This window comes from Phycodurus eques, chromosome 3 (genome assembly GCF_024500275.1).
Source record: "Phycodurus eques isolate BA_2022a chromosome 3, UOR_Pequ_1.1, whole genome shotgun sequence".
Classification (NCBI taxonomy): domain Eukaryota; kingdom Metazoa; phylum Chordata; class Actinopteri; order Syngnathiformes; family Syngnathidae; genus Phycodurus; species Phycodurus eques.
The window spans coordinates 27,979,935-28,002,886 of record NC_084527.1 but is presented as its reverse complement, the minus strand read 5'-3'; the positions used below and the strand labels follow the sequence as shown (position 1 = coordinate 28,002,886).

The following is a 22,952-nucleotide window of genomic DNA, read 5'->3' as shown; positions in this document are numbered from 1 at the left end:
CATCAGGTGGTGATCAGTTGACAGCTCCGCCCCTCTTTTCACCCGAGTGTCCAAGACATGCGGCCGCAAGTCCGATGACACAACCACAAAGTTGATCATCGAACTGCGACCTAGGGTGTCCTGGTGCCAAGTGCACATGTGGACAGCCTTATGCTTGAACATGGTGATTGTTATGGACAGTCTGTGATGAGCACAGAAGTCCAATAACAGAATACCGCTCAGGTTCTGATTGGAGGGCCGTTCCTCCCAATCACGCCCTTCCAGGTCTCACTGTCATTGCCCAACGTGAGCATTGAAGTCCTCTAGCAGAATGATGGATTCCCCAGCGGGAGTGATCTCCAGCACCCCCTCCAGGACTCCAAAAAGGGTGGGTACTCTGAACTGCTATTTGGTGCATAGGCTACCTTCCTGTCCACGGGGGTGAACCCCAATGTACAGGCGCCGAGCCGGGGGGAAATAAGTATAACCTTGGCACCTCTCACCGTGGGCAAGTCCTGAGTGGAAGAGAGTTCAACCCCTCTCGAGAAGACTGATACCAGAGCCCAAGCCGTGTGTGGAGGCGAGCCCGACTATATCTGGTCGGAACTTCTCGACCTCGCACACCGGCTCGGACTCCTTCCCTGCCAGGGAGGTGACGTTCCACGTCCCTCGAGCCAGCTTCTGTAGCCGGGGATCGGACCGCCAAGGTCCCTGCCTTCAGCCACCGCCCAGCTCACACTGCACCCGATCCCTACGGCCCCTCCCACAGGTGGTGAGACCATGGTAAGGGGGACCCACGTTACCCTTTCGGGCTGTGCCCGGCCGGGCCCCATGGGTGCAGGCCCAGGCACCAGGCACTCTCTTTCGAGCCCCACTACCAGGCCTGGCTCCAGAGGGGGGCCCCGGTGACCCGCGTCGGGCAAGGGAAAACGTCTTCCTGAATTTTTCATCTTCATAGAGGTTTTTGGAGCTGTGCTTTGTCTGGTCCCTCACCTAGGACCTGTTTGCCATGGGTGACCCTACCAGGGGCATGAAGCCCCAGACAACTTAGCTCCTAGGATCATTGGGTCACACAAACCGCTCCACCACAATGAGGTGACAGCTCAAGGAGGGGTTGTTGTTGTACTTATTATTATTATCCATCCATCCATTTTCTGAGCCGCTTCTCCTCACTAGGGTCGCGGGCGTGCTGGAGCCTATCCCAGCTATCATTGGGCAGGAGGCGGGGTACACCCTGAACTGGTTGCCAGCCAATCGCAGGGCACATACAAACAAACAACCATTTGCACTCACAGTCGCACCTACGGGCAATTTAGAGTCTCCAATTAATGCATGTTTTTGGGATGTGGGAGGAAACCGGAGTGCCCGGAGAAAACCCACGCAGGCACGGGGAGAACATGCAAACTCCACACAGGTGGGGCCGGGGATTGAACCCGGGTCCTCAGAACTGTGAGGCTGATGCTCTAACCAGTCGTCCACCGTGCCGCCTTATTATTATTATTATTGTTAATATTATTGTATCACGAAACAAAGGTCAAAACCTGTTTTAAAGCCCAAACATTTAAGAAATAAAAATGTAAACATTTTCTGACAAATAATGATGAAAACTTTTAGAAATAACGAATATAATTTTAATGAACAACGTATGAGGTTGGAAACAAGAAATTATTAATTGCTACTCGCACATATTTCACGCTTCCTCTGACCGTCCCTCTTCGTCCTGACGCCGCTCCGCTGTAGCGTCCTTTCCCACTGTCTTTTTCCGAGAGAAGAACATAGTTATAGGCAGTTGTTGCCGCTCTTTTTTCTTCTGGGTGAGAAGATTCTTATTAACAGACATGCCACCTTCGATAGTTAGCACCTTCCTTTGCGTTTTGGTTGCGACCGCAGGTGCTCTTGTTGGTGCAGCACGTTTCGTCGACATTGTTGGTTATTTCTGGGAGAAAACTTGCAAACAGGAGGCACTTTAGAGTCACACTGCTAGCAATCGAACACTAATTTAAATTTAGCAAGCCTAATGCATTCTGCGCTGTACAGGAGACATGGCACGGAGGAGATGGATTGAAATTGGTCTACAGTACCGTAGCCAATCAGGACGCAGAATACAATCCGGGTTTGTACGTTGTAAAAAACAGCATGCAGAATTGCACTGTAAAAAATATGCGAATCAATACGCTGTAAAAAACAGCATGCAAAATTGCACTGTAAAAAAATCCGCGATATTGCGAGGCCGCGAAAGCTGAACCGCGATATAGCGAGGCACGACTGTAATTGCCACATTTCATTAACATCATCGTCCTTTATTCTGTCCCAACATAATGTGTTTTCATGCTGTACCTATGTTCCCCTTTGCAATTGTGAATCATCTGAAGTTGAGGGAAAAATAATATTCAACCAAAAGTTTAACTTTCATTTCATACATCTACTCTGTGGGATTGCGATCACCATTACACTACAAAAAGAAAATGTTGAGTCATGTTAAATAAACTGAATTGAATTGAACATACCATTAGTAAGATATTCTAAACAATATCTTATTGTTTCTGTGGGATACATTTTTGTCCCTTGTTCCAGAATAACCTTTGCGAGGTTTGACAGATTTGTTGGATCAGAGGGCCTGGCTCACTGTCTCTGTTCTAGTTTAGTTCAAATGTATTTGGGTGTTTGAGATCAGAGTTCTTCCATACCAAACTCTTCTAACCAGGCCTTCATGGATCTCGTTTTGTGAAAAGAAAACAAAAACAGCTTTTGTCAAACTGTTTCCACAAGGTTGAAAGCAAAATAATTGTCCAAAATGTCTTGTTAAAAGGAAGAATTAAAATTCTGAATGAACAGGAAGGTAGCCTGAACCCTAATCGGTTAATGAATTAAAACAGGTGTCCCAAGACGTTTGTCCTTGTTTTGTATTGAATAGTAAATCTTCAGTTTAATCAGGTTAGGTAATGCTGCTTTTAGATTAGGCACAATTCACTGTTTAGAAACGATAACTTTCTTCATACTGTCTAATCGCAATGTGTTTAGGTGGGTTGCAGGTACAACGTAATGCATGTGGCAGCCAAGGAGAACCAAGCAGGCATCGCCCAACTTCTGCTGGATACTTTGGAGAACCCAGAGTTCATGCGCCTCATGTACCCCGATGACCAGGAAGACATGCTGCAGAAGCGTATCCGTTACATTGTCGATCTTTACCTCAACACTCCAGATAAGGCGGTAAGTTTTTTTTAGCCCCATCAAAAAAAACAGATTGAATCAGATCATTCTTCTGGTCTGTGTTCACACTGTATTTTGCTGTTTACTTGTGTCAGGGTTTTGAAACACCACTCCACTTTGCCTGCAAGTTTGGGTGTCCAGACGTGGTCAACGTGCTGTGCTCGCATCCTGACACAGATAAGAACCGCAAGAGCAGTAATGACCACAAACCTTGTGATGTACGTGTTTAGATTTGAATCCCCTGCTGGTTTATTAACAAACCAACATAATAGGTAGACATACAGTGCATCCGGAAGGTGTTCATAATGCTTCATTTTTTTCCTACTTTTTTGTTTCAGCCTTATTAAAAAAATGGATGGAATAAAATTTTTCCCTCAGAATTCTACACACAACACCCGATAATAATGACAATATGAAAAAGTTTTTTTTTTTTTTTTTTTACATTTTCGCAAATGTATTAAAATTTTTTATCAAATAAATCACATGTACATAAGTATTCACAGCCTTTGGTATGAAGCTCCAAATGTAGCTTATGTGCATCCTGTTTCCACTGATCATCCTTGAGATGTTTCTACATCTTAATTGGTGTCCATCTGTGGTAAATTCATTTTATTGGATATGATTTGGATATATAAATGGCACATACCTTTTTATATAAGATCCCACAGTTGACAATGCCTTGTCAGAGCACAAACCAACCATGAAGTCAAAATTGTGTTTTTCTGTAGACCTACAAGACATGATGGTATTGAGGCACAGATCTTAGGAAGGCACCAGAAAGTTAAACATTGCACATCGCTGCTTTGAAGGTCACAAAAGGCACAGTGGCCTCAAACATTCATAAATGGCGGAAATTCAGAACCACATACCTAGAGCTGGCCGACCATTTAAACTTAAGCGATCGGGGGAGAAGGTCAGTGATCAGGGAGATGACCAGGAAAGGGATTGAGAGAAAGAAGAAAGGCACGAGTTGCAAAGACATCCTGGATGAAAAGATGATCCAGAGTGCTTTTGACCTCAGACTGAGGTTCATCTGTCAGCAGGCCAACGACCCTAAACATACAGCTGTGATATCAAAGGTGTGGCTTTGGGATAACTCTGTGAATGTCCTCGAGTGACCCACCCAGAGACCGGACTTAAATCTGAGTGAACATCTCTGGAGAGATCTGAAAATGGCTGTGCACTGATGCCCACCTTCAAACCTGATGGAGTTTAAGAGGCGCTGAGAAGAGGAACGTGAGAAACCTGTGTGCCAAGCTTGTAGCATCATTTGAAGTAGGCTTGTCACTTGAGTTTGTAACTACTGCCAAAGGCGCATCAACAAAAATATCATGTTGTCATTATTGGGTGTTGTGTGTAGAATTTTGAGAAAAAAATGAATGTACTGTGTTAACTATTGGAATAAGGCTTTAACATGACCAACTTTGGAAAAAGTGAAGCAGTGCAAATACCTTCCAGGTGCACTGTAGTTTTCTTTCACAGAACACTACTCAATCTATATACAGTACGTGCATTACACTGAGGCCGTTCTAGAACACCCTGAGGTATCATTCGTGTGAGTTTGTTAAGTTGTGACCTTTTGGCTAGCTTTCCAAATCGCGGCTGTCATCTGTCACTGCGCATTGAAGATGTAGATTTAGATTATCTAAATTTAGATGATTTTAAGCACATTCTTTCCCCTGCTAATCCAGCAACAGTTGTACTGTGACAGCTGTGTGTATTATCAATTGACTTTTTTTTTTTTTTTTTAACCCCTTTTCTTAGATTATTTGTAGCAGAAAGAACACGACAGAAGAAGTGAAACAGAAAATACGTGACTATTTGGAGGGTAAGAACAAACAGATTTCCCACAACTATTTCATACTTTCATCTCCACGCCCACATGTGAATATTTGTTCAGTAAGAAAATTCTTACTCACTAATAAATGCACAGAAATGTTATTACTCTCGGCACAAGTTGAGCGTGGATGCAAAATCCCCGTAAGATTAATGACACACTTCTTCACACCACTGTGCATATATTATTGTATCTGAATTCATTCTAAATGACGGGCTCGTACCCACAAGCTGCAATCTGCATAAACTGCATCCATATTTCCTTATAAAAGGACGTCTGTCTGATGTATCTCAGCCAATGTGCAGAGGTTTTTCCCACAAGAGATGGCTGATCCAAAACTTTAGTAACTTGCATAATCTTTATCCTATAGTGACAAACTTGATATAATCAGAAACCTTACTAAACACAGAAACCGACAACATATAAGAATCATGTTAATATTTTTTGTATTAATTCCGAAGTTAAATTAGATAATGTGGCACAAAACATACATATACCTATACAAAAACTATTAGAGCCGAAATTGAACAAAGGCGGCATACCTTGTAAAAATAAATTGTAAGGAATAAATATAACACAGTAAAGAGGCAATTTTAGTTGATAAAATTCACAAAATTCACTTTGGAAGCGAAAGAAAATATACGAGCCATATATGCTGACTAGATTACACCTCCATTCAACCACGGCAGCTGTTGGCAGATTACGAACAAAAACAAGTAGCTACGTAAGGTTATTATGTCTGAGTTATTGTTAAACTAGCTGACTTCTCAAAAAATATTTTGCCTTTCCTTTTTTAGTCTGAATCCATTGAGCGATGCTATTGCAATTATGTTACAGTTAATAGAAGGTAAGCAATAATTATAGTAGAAATATACTGCAATATATTGGAATAGAATATTTTGCACAATACGGTATGATGATACTATACGTATATGTAGAGATGTCTTCAGTTTTGTCTCTGTTCATCTCACTCAAAAACATGGAGCATAACAAAAAAAGCTCTGGGAGGGTTCTTCTGTGTGATGCCATCTTTTTGCTTACTCACAGACCGCTGCTACATCCCCTTGCTCAGGGCAGCTGACAACACCTCTCAACCCGTCATTGGTGCTCCCTGGTCACCTGAAGCCTCAGAGACTCTCTCACTGATCCAACAACACGCAAAAAACCCATTGGATCCACTGATGACTGTCGCAGCCTTTGCTGGCCCACTGAGTCCCTCTAAAGTAAAAGCTTTGTTCACTTCATACCTATTTTCATTAGGGTTGGGAACAATACACCTATGTGACTGGATATCCGTTTGTAGCAGACGCCATGATCGAAACAAAATTCACCAGGAATCCATAGATACATCGTTTGTGGAGTTGTGGACCCTGTATCGCGTGGCTAGGAATCAGTTGAGAGAGGCTTTACAGTTTTCATCTCTTAAAACGCTCACGCTGTGCTCTGTACGTTTACCACCAACAATAGCAGTGGTGGGCAGTAGCGACACTACTCGTTTAACTCTAGTGCTGTGAAAAGGTATTTGCCCCCTTCTCAAATTCTTATATTTTTCCCCACTTTAAGATCATCAAACAAATGTAAATATCAGACAAAAATAGCCCAAGTGAACTTAAAATGCTGTTTTTAAATGGTGATTTCATTTATTAAGGAGAAAAAAAAACTAAAAAAGTAAATCACTTAAGCTTAATCTGTCCCGACATAATCAAGTAGGACAAAAGATTTAAAAAAGATGAAACAAAATGACACGATCTCAAGAAATTCCAGAAAAGCTGAGAAATAAAGTTGACATCTATCAGTCTGTAAAATGTCAAAAATCCGTTTCTAAAGCTTTAGGATTCCAGGGAACCAAAGGGGGGGGCCATTATCCTCACATGGAGAAAACATGGAACAGTGGTGAACCTTCCCGGGAGTGGCCAGCCTACAAAGATTACCCCAAGAAAGCAGCAATGGCTCATCGAGAAGGCCACAAAGGAACTCAGGATGACTTTTTTTATTTATTATTTATTTATTATTTTTTTATAAACTGTCCTGCTGTATGGCCATGTAGAGTGCTGGATCCGTATGCCTTTTGTGCTGGAACAGTTTTTCTGTGCAACAGAGTGTTCTTCTGAAAATGTAGCTGGACAGAAAAGTGTTTTAGGGGATAGACAGAGGGACAGAATGGACAAGAGGAATAGGGGGGCAAACCCCAGCAGAACAATAGTCGAGATATTTTACCACAAGCAATGTTACAAAAGTCAAAATGTGTTCTTATTTCTGGACGTGGGGGACACCCGGTGAGGACATGCAACAACTAACCAGTAGGACAAGATGGGAGAGGAGCGAAAAGGGAAGGGCAGGACAGGATGTGGGAAATGAGCAAGGCAGAGCTACTGATGAGTGGTGCGGTGGAATGCTTTTACAGTGTCTAAACACCTGTAAGAACCTGTGAGTTGATATCTTAATCTAACTTGTTATTATTAGTGGTCCCAGTACAAGCAATTATAGCCAATATTACATGTCTATGTAACCTTTTAGTGAATGAACACCGTATCACATGCATGTTAGTCAACTGGTGTACGGAATTGCTGAGCCGACATATTGAGGAAGGATGGGCCCGGCCCCCTCCACCCGCAAGGGGGGGCAAAGCCAGCAAGCTCATCCCGTGGGGGACCCAGCCAGGGGGACACCACCCACTCCCCAGGACCCAGGGCGGTCCCCCATCCCAACCAAAGGGAGGGGCAAATGTCCCCACCACCAACCCCCATGCCCAATCACCCCCCACCCAGCGTGCCCCACCACTGCCACCACCTATGCCACCCCGGAGAGCGTGGGGGCCTCAAGCACCAACAGGGCCCAACGCAGGAGCCAGCTGCCACCCAAAAAGGTTCACAGCCTGCCACAAGCAAGCCCATGTCAAGCGCCTGCCTTGAGCAATGGCGGGCGAGGGCGCCAGGAGAGGGGAGAGGAAGGTAGGGGGGAGGGCGTGGTGATGTGGGGTGAACCACAATCTCACCGTAGCCCGACAACTGAAGGGATGGGGGAATCAAGCCAAGAGAAATGTGAATACCCCCACCCATTACTATGGTTATCAGGTCCCCAACTTCCGACCATTATCTCTGTACGGTGATCATGTGTGGTGGGGTGTCGTTCATTAAAATTGGGGAGACTGGTGGGCGTGAGGTGAGATGGTCACGGGGCAATGATGACCCGCAAATGTCGCCCCCACCCAGGCCAACCAGCTCCCCAAAGGAGGTGCGAATGCATGTGGTGCATAAAAAGAGCTGGCCGGAGTGCCAGAACAGCTGGCCAAGTGTCCTCCCCACCCCTGTACTGCCCTCCCTACACTGACGGGTGTATGATGCATTAAAACTGGAGGACCGGCAAGGCAGAGAAGGGGGCAACCAGACCGCAGACCAGCATAGATGTGCCAGGTCCTGGCCCGGCGTCCACCTCATCATGCCTCTTGCCAGAGGATGAGAATCCGGTGGGAATTTCCCCAATGTGCAAAATATGTACAGCGTGAGTAATAAAAATGTCTGGCCAGGACTCTAAAATGAGAAGACATGATTTACATTACATTACATGGGCGGCATCGTGCGAGGATTTTCTCCGGGTACTCCGGTTTACTCCCAAATCCCCAAAACATGCATGGTAGGTTAATTGAAGACTCTAAATTGCCCTTAGGTGTGAATGTGAGTGTGAATGGTTTGTTTGTTTATATGTGCCCTGCCATTGCCTGGAAGCCAGTTCAGGGTGTACCCCGCCTCTCACCCGCAGTTAGCTGGTATAGGCTCCAGCATACCAGCGACCCTAGTGAGGATAAGCGGTAAAAAAATGGATGGATAGATTACATTTCATTACATTCCTGTATGACATTCTTTCAATGACTGCAGGCCTCCCTTGCCTCAGTTAAGGTCAGTGTTCATGACACAATAAGGAAGTGACTGGGCAAAAATGGCATCCATGGCAGAGTTCCAAGGCAAAAAAACACTACTGACCAAAATTAATATAAAGCCTCGTCTTACTTTTGCAAAAGAACATTTGAATGATTCCCTTGACTTTTTGGCAAATATTATGTTGACTGACAAGATGAAAGTTGGGCTTTTTGGAAGGTGTGTGTCTCGTTACATCTGCCATTAATGTAGCACAGCATTTCAGAGAGAGAACATCATACCAACAGTCAAACATGGTGGTGGTAGTGTGACGGTCTTGGGCTGTTTTGCTCCTTCAGGACTTGGAGAACTTGCTGTGCTTGATGGAACCATGAATTCTGCTCTTTAAGAGATAATCCTGAAGGAGAATGTTCAGCCATCAGTTTGTGACCTCAAGCTGAAGCGCACTTGGGTTCTGCAGCATGATGATGATGATCCAAAGTCAACTTCTAAATGGCTTAAAAAAAAACAAAATGAAAGTTTTGGAGTGGGCTTGTCAAAGTCCAGACTTGAATCCAATTGAAATGCAGTGGCGTGACCTTAAAAAGGCCGTTCATGCTCGAAAACCCTCAATTTTTGCTGAATTCAAACAATTCTGAAAGGAAGAGTGGGTAAAAATATTTCCACAGATATGTGAAAGACTCATTGCCAGTTATAGAAAACGCTTGATTTCATTTGTTGCTGCGGACGATGGCCCAACCAGTTATTAGGGGTTTATGGGGCCATTACTTTTTCCACACAGGGCCAGGTAACTCTGAAAAGCTCTGTTTCCTTAATAAATGAAATCACCACTTTAAAGACAGCATTTTAAGTTCACTTGGGTTATATTTTTCTGATATTTACATGTTTGATAATCTTAAAGAAAGTGGGGAGACGTTGCAAAAATATAAGAATTTGAGAAGGGGGCCACTACTTTTTCACAGCACTATATGTTCATTTCTCTGTAGCGTTCAACATCGAATAGCTTTTCAGTAGTTAAGCTTCTTTCGTGGTGTCAGCGATAGGAAAGTAGCATTCACAGACGCTAGATTTCCCCGGCAGTTTTAAACAATAAATGCGACGACGCCGCGTACCTTTTCTCAAGCCCGCCGTCGACACTGGGGCACACGAAATGTGCTTGGCAGATTGTAAACATGCAAACAATGGCAGAGGTGTACACATCTCGGCAGTTCCCATGGGCTATATATCTCAGCAAATTAATGCTTCTTCTCGAGTCCTCTCATCAGAATCAGAATCATCTTTATTTGCCAAGTATGTCAAAAACACACAAGGAAGTTGTCTCAGGTAGTTGGAGCCGCTCTAGTATGACGACAGACAGTCAATTGACAGAGAATGCTAAAGACATAAAAAATACAGTCACTGAGCAATAAAAGGTTACCAGTAATGTGGTAATGCCGGTACAATTATTATTTCTGGGACAATTTGCACAAAGATGCAGAGTCCTCTAGCAATTAGAGCAGTTTGAAATGACTAATAGAACAATAATCCGGTGTAATGACCATTGTGCAAAGGGTGCTTTGCTTCAAGAAATGTATGCTGTTTAAAGTGACGAGTAGTGCGATAATCTGGGACAATGTCAATTGTGCAAATATTGCAGATGCTACTCAGGCACATAAGTGGCCGGTATTGGTCAACAACAGATATGCAAATAGTGCAGCGTGGCGACACTACTACAGTGACTGCGCGAGTAATGTATACATACGTTCCAGTATTGGTACTGCACGACCCCAAAACAAAACTTCTGTGAACATCCACGGCGTCCATTAAAAGGACACACAGCCAGTTATGTCCCGAAGCTGATACAACTTGCTAAGCTAGTTATCACAATTTCAAGATCAAAAAGTCAGTTAGCACACAGCAAGCAGTGCAATTGGTAAAAAGATACACAAAAAAAAAGAAGCATTGCGTGTGTGACGTGGCGGTCCTAGCTTGAATGGCACCCTTTGTGCGAGACCCCCATTGGCTCTTAAATATTGTTTGTGCAAATTATTTTCTCAACAAAAATTTATCGTTGTGCTCTATTTAAATCATTAATTTGATATTCATAAAGCAACAATGCTCAGTGATAAGTAGTCTTTTACTTGTTTGAAAATAAGGTCAGACAGAACAGACATTCTAGCAGAAAGAATGTCATTTTATAGAATTGTGTTAAGTCAAGTCAAGGTTCTTTATGATTAACATCAACAAATTTTTACTATCACATTGTTTCTGCACCGGATCGAATCGTATCGCTCCCATACCTAACTGAATTGTATCGAATCGTTCTGCCTTTTAAGATCCCAACGCGTGTATGTAAAGACATGTATCGAAACGGCCTCATGCCAGAGATTCCCAACCCAAGTTAGTTTGTTTTGGCAAAAGGATCAAACGGAGTTGCTTAGATAATGTTTGGCTTATTGAAATGTTAGTTGAACAGAAACTACAATCGTCCCCTTTAGGCAAGTGATTTTCGCCGTTCCTGGAAGACGCTGCCTAGGACTTCAGAAGCAAAGCATTTCCACAACATCCTGAAGTCGGATCCTGACCGTGGTGCAGAGCGGGTTGGCAGGCAAGTCCACAGTAATCCTAAAACAGACCACTGTATGTAAATATTGTTTTTTAGGAGAGTGATTCTCAACAGGACCCAAAAGTGGGTTGCAGACCCATTTTGGATGGGTGGAAGACACAGATTAAAACAATTACAATTATTCCTATTCTAACAGGGAGCAAAGTTGGAAAGTGAAATATTACCTTGTTCTCTAGCCACTAGTTTACTCCGTAAACAAATACAGTGCAGCTCACCCTTTGCCTGGGGGATGTCATGGCAAGCAACATGCCTTTGGCAGTACAGCAAATTCATTTGAAACGACATTTAAAAATATAATACACGTTTTCAGAGGCTATTTTTAAACTCCCCCTAAAAAATCTTTGTTGTTCTTAAAGCGGACATGCTTAGCCAAACCAAGTTTTTCTAGTATGTGGGATGTAATATTGCCCGTGGTGCCACAGTAAACGTGAAATATGAAAGTCGTCCACGCATTCCTAAGCTCCGTTTTTCTGTCACTAACTAAAATCAGGTCAGTCGAATTTCTCAAGGATCTCCCCCTTCCCTTTCCCCTCCCGAGCCAGCACTGTCAACATAACAAATGTGCGCTCTGACAAGTGGGTCTTCTACACTTAGGCAACCAATCAGAGGAAAGGGGGCAGTCTTACCCAAATAGGAACAAAGCAGATACAAAACTGGGTCAAACAGAAGTAGCTCTTAGAGGCGGCCTTTTCTGGAACTTGTATGACAAAACCAATGTTTTTTCAAATGAAATTGACACTTTATACTAAGGCCATGTTAGAGAGTCACTCTATTGAAGTATACATAAACAAAATATGGGACCTTTAACTTTTATGAAAGTGGTTCACAACTTTGCAACAAAACGAAAATGCTGGTCCCAGGGTGACAAAAGTTGAGAACCACTGGTCTAGTTGTGGTGGTAGCTTTTTTTATGTTTTAAAGCTGTGTGCGGCTAATCCCTTTTTTTGCGTGTTTTTGTTTTACGTCTTCATTAGCATTTTTAAAAAATGCCAAAAGCCATGAGGCACAATATTGATTCTGAGCCATAAAGATTTAACTATTGTGAATGGGCTGTTATATTAATATTTTTTCCAGTAGATCTGGAATAGAATGAAAACAAATCTACTCTTGGCACACTAGTACACTAAGCTGCATTCATTCATTCATTTATTTTCCATACTGCTTATCCTCACGAGGGTTATGGGCGGTGCTGGAGCCTATCCCAGCTATCTTTGGGCGAGAGGTAGGGTTAGACCCTTAACTGGTCGCCAGCCAATCACAGGGCACATGTAAACTAAAAACCATTTGCACTCACATTCACACCTACGGGCAATTTAGAGTCTTCAGTTAACCTAGCATGCATGTTTTTGGGATGTGGGAGGAAACCGGAGTACCCGGAGTAAACCCACGCAGGTACGGGGAGAACTTTCAAACTCCACACAGGCACGGCCGGATTTGAACCCAGGTCCTCAGAACTGTGAGGCAGATGTGCTAACCAGTCGTCCACCGTGCCGCCAAGCTACACTTACATAGAACTATATATTTGTAATAACAGTCTTAGTGATTAATGTACATACATATTCTTCCTACAGAGAATTGGCTCATAAGATGGGTCTCCCCTGGGCGGAATACTGGGACTTCCTTGACTGTTTCGTAGATCTGTCATCAATCAAAGGTCTTCAGAAGCTTGAAGAGTACCTGAGTAGGAAGGATTTCTTTCCACGGACTTGTGAAGAAGGGGAGAATGAGACCAACAAATTTAAAACTCCTTCCCCAGGTACCTTATGAAAAATCATCCTTTATTAGTAAGAGAAAAGATTCACTCTTATGATAGGTCTATTTCACTATATTGTTGAGCATGAAAAATACTACAACACACACATACACAACGGGATGTTATGAACATCCACTCGTGGAGAGTGAGGGGGGCTGCATACAAACGTGTTGCTGTGCCTTGCTCTTGGGCATATCAGAATTTCAGATATGAAGTGGTGTCGCTCTAGCATCAACTCTGACTTGGGGTACTTTGGTGTGTGAATTGAAGTATTTTTCTGCCAAAATGAATTGTAGTATTTCAATTCCCGATACATGAATTGGATCTATTGATTGGCCTTGTGATTGATAAACCTCTCTTTCGGGGATGTTTTCTGTTTCTGTATGGCCTACAGTTGCAGTATTGTTATAATCAACACAGTTAGACAACGAATTGTGTAGAATTGTGATGTTTTATGGCTCTAAATATACAAGCCAGGAATGGAACCCAAAATTTATGTTGTTGTGAGCACCTGAACCTATGCTTCTATTTTATTTGTATTATTTATTTATTTTATTTTTTTAACTGTTAAAATGAAGATAATTAAAAACCGAGACAGCAAGTGCTGGACTTTGGCAGAGTGTGTCTTTAAACAAACACCCCTGGTTGCAGGCAAGCCCAAGAAGTTCTGCAACTCCATCTCTGTTGGTGCCTTCTTGGATGAGGGTGAGGACATCAGCCTTGAGGAGATGAAGAATAGGCAGAATGCAGCACTTACCAGCATCACCTCCTCCGCCACATCCATGGACAATCTGAAGGGTGCAGTGGGAGGTCACGACTTCCACATCATGCCAATGGGACTGAAGTATCGGGGGGGGGACCTGATTGAGACCGCAGCCGAGCAGGACCTGCTGTCACCTGTCGTCTGCAAAAATGAGGTGTGCTCTTCCTCAAGAGATGGGATTCCCAATGGAGATAAGGTCTCTCCTCGGAGCTCCCCGTCCGCCTCCAGCATGCTGTCACCCGTCTCCAACCTCTTGGTGGAGTTTGAACGCATGTCGCTACAAGACCGGCCGGACAGCCCTGACGGATGCAGGGAGAGGAGGAGCAGTAGCGGGAACCGACACAGAGAGACCCTCGACTCCTACAGCTCTGTCATTGGCACAGACCAGACCTGTGGGCTGAAGCGACTGTCGATTGGCCACGGCAGCCACAACAACGAGGCCTTGAAGGGAGGTGACGCAGAGGAGAGGTGCAGCAGCGGCAGCTCTGAAGAGTTCTTGGATGCAGACGCGGACAGCCTGGAATTGATGAGCAGGACAAGGGGCACGGCTTCAGGGGTGCGCAACCTCTGTGCAAGGTCCAAATCATGGGATCATGGTGGGAGGGACCTGAGTAGCTCGGGGTCATCTGCCTCCTCCTATAAGTCCTTGGATAATTCCCATGAGTTCCTTCCCAGGACCCCACCTCACATTAGAAGAGGACTCTTTATCCATGGGTGAGTATGACTGTTTTCTCTACATAGATCATTGATTGAAATGTAACATAAGTGGAATTCTATTTATAAAATTGACAGTACAGTAGTACCTTGACTTAGTGGTAGGGCAAGTACCGATACCAGGTATTGATATAAGACCGATAACAGCCTGATATCAAGGCATCGGGTACTCGTGACTATACTGATACTTAAGGCAAAAAAAATCAGACATTAAGTGCTCCCTGCCACTAATGTTTTTTTTTTTTTTTTTCACTTTTGCTGAATTTAATCACTTTTGTTTCTACATCTATGGGCACGCTTTCCTCACTTACAGCAGCTTCTCCATCTTTTCATGGACTGAAGTCCGCAGCTTAGAAATTATTTTAACACCCTTGTCTGGCGTTTAGCTTTCAATGACTCCTCCTGCATTAGTACTACAGTGCCGTGAAAAATTATTGGCCCCCTTCTCAAATTCTTAGATTTTTGCTGTTTCCTCACTTCAAAGTTTAAGATCATCAAACAAATGTAAATATCAGAATCAGAATCAGAATATGAGACAAATGTAACCCGAGTGAACTTAAAATGACATAAAAACACATAGTTTTTTAATGATTTTAAGGTTTAATTCAGTGAACTTCCTCCGCTTCTTTTCATCTATATCTTAAGACCCATGGGTAGAAAAAGACATTTGGCAAAATAACTGCCCAAAAAATGGAAAATGCAAACACAAAACACAAGGGATAACTTCACTTTCACTGTGCGGTAACCAGCGTGAATTGATGGTGGCCGAATGTTGCGACGGTCGCTTCGTCCATCTAGCTGTGTAGTGTCGGAAGTCAAATTTTTGCTCTCAATGCAAGGTTCAAATTAAGCGGTCTCGTATTGCAGTTTGCTAGTTAAAATTCACATTGTGCGCCTCAAAAAACACAATTGAAAAGCAGAACTACGAATCACAGTTTTACCGTGGAGAATGTTGTGGTGAGCTGTTTGCTCATTGTAGACTGCTGCACCACTAGCCGGTAGAAGGCTCATGGAATGTCACCAGAAAGGCGCTGGCTGTCTAATACTCCACAGCCTTTCTCCATGTGCAGCGCGTAGCACCGTGGAGACTATTTTGGTGAGCTGTCGGCTCACACAGTGAGCCGACGGAGAGTGGGAAGACTGTGCAATTAGCCGAAGGCGGATATCTTCGCTAGTGACGTAGATAAGCTCCACAAATTCGAATGACCTGATTTCAGGCCTCTCGGCAGAAAAACATCTGGAACTCAGGAATGCGTGGACGATTTTAAATCATATTTCACCTTTACTGACGCACCATAGAGACAATATCCATCTTCTACCGCTTATCCGAGGTCGGGTCGCGGGGGCAGTAGCTTTAGCAGGGACGCCCGGACTTCCCTTTCCCCAGCCACTTCATCCAGCTCTTCCGGGGCGATCCCGAGGCGTTCCCAGGCCAGCCGAAGGATGTAGTCTCTCCAGCGTGTCCTGGGTCATGCCCGGGGTCTTCTCCCGGTGGGACGTGCCCGGAACACCTCACCAGGGAGGCGTCCGGGAGGCATCCGAATCAGATGCCCCAGCCACCTCATCTGGCTCCTCTCGATGTGAAGGAGCAACGGCTCTACTCTGAGATCCTCCCGGATGACCGAGCTTCTCACCCTATCTCTAAGGGAGAGCCCGGACACCCTGCGGAGGAAACTCATTTCGGCCGCTTGTATCCGGGATCTGGTTCTTTCGGTCACGACCTACAGCTCGTGACCATAGGTGAGGGTAGGAACGTAGATCGACCGGTAAATCGAGAACTTTGCCTTTCGGCTTAGCTCCTTCTTTACCACAACGGACCGATACAAAGTCCGCATCACTGCAGACGCTGCACCGATCCGCCTGTCGATCTCCCGTTCCATTCTTCCCTCACTCGTGAACAAGACTTGAACTCCTCCACTTGGGGCAGGATCTCATCCCCGACCTGGAGAGGGCACGCCACCCTTTTTACGACTGAGGACCATGGTCTCAGATTTGGAGGTGCTGATTCTCATCCCAGCCGCTTCACACTCTGATGTGAACTGCTCCAATGAGAGTTGGAGGTCACGGCTTGATGAAGCCAACAGAACATAGAGACAATATTACGTCCCAAATGCTAGACCACTAGTTGACTACAGTGAAGTTAGTGACCATATATTTGATTGACAGCTGAAAGGGCTCTTCTTCAGTGGATCAACCACACAGTCTGAGATGGGGGCGCGTGCAGTTTTTGTAAAGTCAGATAAAGGAAATATTTGTTTTTCTCTCGACAAACTCTCTCTTGACATGAGATACCATGAACCTGATGTATTAATGTCACAAAAGGCTAAAATGCAAGCTAACTGCTTAAAGGTGAAGTATGTCATATTCAAAACGCTAGCAAGATTTGAATGTAGCCTCACTCCCCCTCCCTCCAAGTCTCTGGCCAAAGCCACACCCCTCATCGGCGTGCACGCACAAGTCACCATCTGGCTTTCCTGTGGTCACCTTATAGCAAGTTTCCCATTTCCAGCATGTCTCTTTCACCGGTAAGTAAAGTCGTGGCATTATAGTTCAAAGGTTTTCAGCATGCACGTTACATTTGATTGATTAGATGCTTATTTGGCAAAAATTTGCTTTTATATAAGCTATAAATATCAATACTCCACATTGTAGTAGAGAAAATGACCGGTGAATTTATGACATTCTTTGTTGTTTAGAGTTCCCAAGAGGAGAGCACGGCTATTTGGACCTCGGCCAACTACAACCCGTGGCCGAGTATATCTCTGGGTAGTAGACAAGGAGGTATGCTATACACTGTATAACAGTCACATGATCTGAACATACGCATTTATATACAAATGCGTTTCTAGAAACTGGAAATCACAGGTGAAAGGAACCTGTTAACTACCGTGGTTCTAAAACTTCCAAAATGTCAAAATGTTGAGCTGTCGCAAAAGCATTTTTTATGACTGAACCCATTTTTACAGAAACTTGAAAAATAGCTGAACAAACTATTATGACTTTTGCTTTTAAAAACGACTTATCCATCAATTTGTTGTGTATGTATAGGTAATATGAGCCAATTAAACATTTATTTCCAGTCATAATGGCCATCTGAGGGAACTCGTAACTACAATGTGGCCCATGACAAAAATTTGTTTAACACCCCAGCAGTAAATGTACAGACCCCTCCAAAAGTAATGCAATGGTAAGGTCAATTCCTTAGTTTTTTTTTGTATTCTGAAGACATTTGGGTTTGAGGTCAAACGATGAATATGAGACAAAAGTAAAAAATTTTAATTTCATGGTATTTACATCTAGATGTGTTAAACAACTCAGGACAGAGCCCCTTTTGTTTGAAGCCTCCCGGTTTTCAAGAGAGCAAAAGTATTGGACCATGCATTTTAAAATTAACTTAAAGTGAATAACATTTAATATTTGGTTGCATAACCCTTACTTGCAATAACTGCATCAAGACTGCGAACCATGGACTTTACCAGACTGTTGCATGCTTCATTTTAATTGCTTTTCCAGGCCTTTACTGCAGCCTCTTTCAGTTCTTGTTTGTTTCTGGGGGTTTCTCCCTTCAGTCTCGTCTTCAGGAGGTAAAATGCATGCTCTTTAGGTCCACTTTTTCCCCCTGATGAAGTCCTTTGTTGTGTTGGCAGTGTGTTTTTGGTCATTGTCTTGTTGAATGATGAAGCTTCTCCCAATTAGTTGGGATGCATTTTTCTGTAAATTGCCAGACAAAATAGTTTTGTAGACTTCAGAATGAATTCTGCTGCTACCATCATGAGTGACATCGAGAACGGCTAGTAAGCCTAGTGACTTGCAGAAGCAGCCATGCAAGCCCAAGCCATGACATTACCTCCAACATGCTTCACAGATGAGCTTGTGTGTTTTTGGATCATGAGCAGATCCTTACTCTCTCCATACTTTGGCCTTTCCATCACTTTGGTAGTGGTTAATCCTGGTCTCATCAGTCCATAAAACTTCGTGGCCCTCTGTACTTTTTTCAAAATCCAATCTGGCCTTCTGATTCTTTTTGCTGATGAGTGGTTTGCATCTTGTTGTATGGCCTGTATAGTTCTTCTCAAAGTCTTCTTCGAGCAGTGAATAGTCATACCTTCACACCTGCCCTGTGGAGGTTGGCAGTGATGTCACTGACTGTTGTCTTGGGGTTTTTCTTCACAGCTCTCACAATGTTTCTGTCATCAACTGCTGTTGATACCCTTGGCCAACCTGTTCGATGTAGACCAGTTTCTTTTTCAGGACATTTCAAATTGTTGTATTGGCATATGCCCAATGTTTGTCCAATAGCTCTGATCAATGTTTCCCTCATCTCTCAGTTTCAAAATACTTTGCTTCTCTCCCATAAACCACTGTCTGGTCGTCATGTTTGCTTAACAGCAAATACAGGTTTCACAGGTGAAACCCAAAGCCAAAACAAGCACTATCTAATGTTTATGCAATCAATCTAAGGCACCACCTGAGCAACTGGAAACACCCATCAGTCACGTTCTCATACTTTTGCTCACTTGAAAAATGGGTGGGTTCAAACAAAAGTCCTGAGTTGTGTAAAACATCTAGAAGTAAACACCATGAAATAAAAGCTGGAATTCTGAACTTTTGTCTCATATTCATCTTTTGATCTGAAACCCAAATGTCTTCAGTATACAACAAAAAAAAAGGAATGGACCTTGCCGTTCCAGTACTTTTGGAGGGGAGTGTATGTGTACAAGAATGAAAACGTACAACATTTAATTTTTGTTGATGGGATGTGTATGAGGGATTTTTTTAAAATACCTGTTTAAATTGATTTTATGTGGACATCAGAAAGAATAGATGCAATATTTGTAACAATGGAAAGCCAATTTCACAAACACAAAATTTAATCACCATGATGGCTTGCTTTCCAGGAGAGCTGACAGAGTTTAGAGGAATTCTATATCGTGTTGAACTTACTGCGACATGATCCCAGTTCCATGTTTTGACATCTGCAATGAAACATCTGGGGAAGCCCATCCGACTCTTCAGCCCCTGATCAACTGATTGGTGTCTGCTATCCCCAAGGACATTAGAACGGCATTTTATATTTTCAAAGAATTGCTCCAGTAGAAATGTGCATGTTATATTACTTTATAAATGTTTGTATATCGATTTGCACCTTACTTTTTAATATACTTCCAGGAATGTCCGCACATTTACCGCTACAATTTTGAAATTGTTCAATTGTTATCAATAAAGAACTGGAAATGAATGGTTCCTTCTTCACAATTGCCATATAGAAATCAGTGTTACATTTCATATCTCCTTCTTGTTCATAAACACGCTTCTTCAGGGATTGTATATTTAAAACAAGAAATATGAACAAATGAAAAGGGTTTAAACACATTTTATTTACGTTATATGCAGGGTTCAATTACATCATTCCAAAAGGTTTGTTCCAGCACTAAATATATATTTAGTAATGCCATAAAGCATGGATGTTTATAATTACTTTATACATATTTGTATGGTTGTTGTTTTTTTAGAGACAGCCATAAGATTGAAGTAAAACTCACCATGGCCTCTGCTGAGTTGAGTTTGCAACACCTGATTAGATCATCAGGCCCTAGCTGTTGTAATCTGTGGTAGGCCACTGGTGACAGACAACCTGTAATTTCATTTTATTTTTATTGGTTTATTTCAAAAGGACAAGAACATACTGATTAACAACAGTTATTCAAATAATGCAGTGTGACAAAAATCAATTACAAAAATATTTCTGGTTAGGTAATGAGTTTGCTGGGTTGCTTTTATAAAACCCCTAACCACATCAATGGTATTTTTTTTCGTCGATTGGCAAAAGTAGTACATTATGTAATTGTGTACCTATCATATTGTAGCTGAAAGGCAGATATTTGGGGATTTTATTTTGCCATCTTGGATCACAATGTTAGTCAGTCTTTGGTGTGTCTCAGTACATCTTGAGATCATCTGTCATTGTTCACGCAGGTACTTCAGGGAAAAGAATGTCACAAATATGCAATCAATTGAGTAGGAATAAATACAAATCTTGTAACTTTACAGCATCCTACGAAAGTACTTGCATGGAAATTTGTATGTTGTTCAATTCCCTTTCATTTCTGTCCACCGATGAGAAACTAAATACACAAAAAAGAAACACTATTCTATTACATGTTGCAGGGAATGATATAAGGAGCAACATTATTATAGCACTTGTACTAAGCACTGTACACGAAGTAACTACATTTTGTCCCCTAAAATGAATACCTTGGGTCCAACTTCTTTTATGGACCTTGAGTTTCAGTTCTTTCCATAGATTTTCGATTGGATTGAAGTCAGGTGATTGGCTGGGCCATTCGAGCAGCTTTTGTTTTTTTTCTTTGAAACCAATTGAGAGTTTCCTTGGTAGAATGTTTTGGATCATTATCTTGATGAAATGTCCACTCGTTTTATTTTCATCATCCTCGTAGATGGCATCAGATTTTTCTCAAGAATGTCTCGGTACGTTTGCCCATTCATCCTTCCTTCAATAATGTGAAGTTTACCAGTACCATTTGCGAAAAGCAGCCCCACACCATCATGTTCTCACCTCAGAATTTAACTGTTGGTATGGTGTTTTTAGACTGATCTGCATTTCTCCTCCAAACGTGGTGTGCATTATGTCATCCAAAGAGTTCAGTTTTGCTCTCATCAGACCTGACTATATTCTCCCAGTATTTAACTAGCATGTCCGAATGTTGTTCAGAAAACACGAGCTTTGACATGCTTTTTTTTTTTCAGCAATGGGGACTTGCGTGGTGAGCGTGCATACAGGCCATGGCGGCAGAGTGCATTACTCACTTTTTTCTTTGTGACAACAGTACCAGGTATTTTTGAAGCTCTCCAAAGGTGTTCCTTAACTCTTGGACAACTCTTATGATTATTCTTTGGACTCCTCTGTCAGAAATCCTGCGAGGAGCACCTGATCGAGGCAAATCTATTGTGGTATGATTGGATTTCTACTTACCGTAATTTCTCGTGTATAATGTGCATTTTTTTCCTCAAAAAATTGTCAAAAGTCAATATTGCGCATTATACATTGGTATATGGGGAAATGAAAAAAAACCTTTCACTATTAAATGTATGCTGCCATCTAGAGGTTATGAAAAACCTGTACACTTTAATTCCAATGCGCCACCGCCACCTAGAGGTTATGAAAAAGGTGTAGCCTTTCCAATATGAAAGGGGCACATACAGTGGGGCAAAAAAGTATTTGGTTTCCCACCAATTGTGCAAGTGCTCCCACTTAAAAGGATGAGAGACCGGTAATTTTCACGATGAATGGGCAAAGACATTCTTGACAAAAATCTGCTGCCATCTATGATGATGATGAAAATGAAACGAGGGTGGACATTTCATCAGGATAATGATCCAAAACATACTGCCAAGGAAACCCTTCATTGGTTTCAAAGAAAAACAAATAAAGCTGCTGGAATGGCCCCGCCATTCAACTCAAAGTCCATAAAAGAAGCCTGTGGAACCTTCAAGATTTGAAGACTGCTTGTGTGGAGGAATGGACCAAAATCACACCAGAACAATGCATGCGACTGGTTTCTCCATACAGGAGGCGTCTTGAGGCTGTCATTGCAAACAGGTTTTTGTACAAAGTATTAAATGTATATATGTTTTCCCAAACTGCTTACTTCACCTTAAAGCAAAGATGCTCAAAGGCTGTTTTTTTTTTTTTTATGAATGCCTTATCTTTTATGCAAAATGTGAATTTAAGAAATACAAATTGTTGATTATATGAAAAATGAAACCAATTATTGTACGTTAAGTGAAAGGTATTGTTTTTTCTTTTATATTCACAATTGCACCAAGGAAATCATTTATCCAAATATTCGATTGTTCAATGGAATTTTCAGTAGGATACACCATCCATCCATCTTCTGAGCCGCTTACCCTCACAAGGGTCGCGGGAGTGCTGGAGCCTATCCCAGCTATCTTCGGGCAGCAGGCGGGGTACGCCCTGAACTGGTTGCCAGCCAATCACAGGGCAAGTAGGATACTCAAGTACTAAAATATTCAATAGCTGCAGGCCTACATTCAACTCCCCCGTTATATTGTCGTATTTTTATTATTTAATAAAACCCTTGCTTCGGGTCCCTGTGCGGTTACTGGTAATCTGCAAAATTGCTCCTCCAAATTAGAAAGTTGCTCCTCAAATGAAGACATGATTGGCAAAACTG

At 42.6% G+C, this 22,952-nt stretch overlaps 1 protein-coding gene across 12 annotated transcripts in view; it reads left to right on the top strand.

The window, feature by feature from the left end:
- Window positions 1-22,952, top strand: part of ankle2 (ankyrin repeat and LEM domain containing 2) — a 35,262-nt gene that overhangs the window by 6,152 nt on the left and 6,158 nt on the right. For 10 of the 12 annotated variants that reach the window (XM_061672993.1, XM_061672995.1, XM_061672996.1 and 7 more), the window contains exons 5-11: window positions 3,001-3,189; window positions 3,285-3,407; window positions 4,954-5,017; window positions 6,074-6,249; window positions 11,379-11,488; window positions 13,078-13,262; window positions 13,911-14,736. In XM_061672993.1, coding sequence (XP_061528977.1) covers window positions 3,001-3,189; window positions 3,285-3,407; window positions 4,954-5,017; window positions 6,074-6,249; window positions 11,379-11,488; window positions 13,078-13,262; window positions 13,911-14,736 — 1,673 coding nt within the window. Of the gene's footprint in view, window positions 1-3,000; window positions 3,190-3,284; window positions 3,408-4,953; window positions 5,018-6,073; window positions 6,250-11,378; window positions 11,489-13,077; window positions 13,263-13,910; window positions 14,737-17,432; window positions 17,897-19,634; window positions 21,476-22,952 lie in introns of those variants that run through there. The other 2 variants (XM_061672998.1, XM_061672997.1) reach the window with 2 other exon arrangements.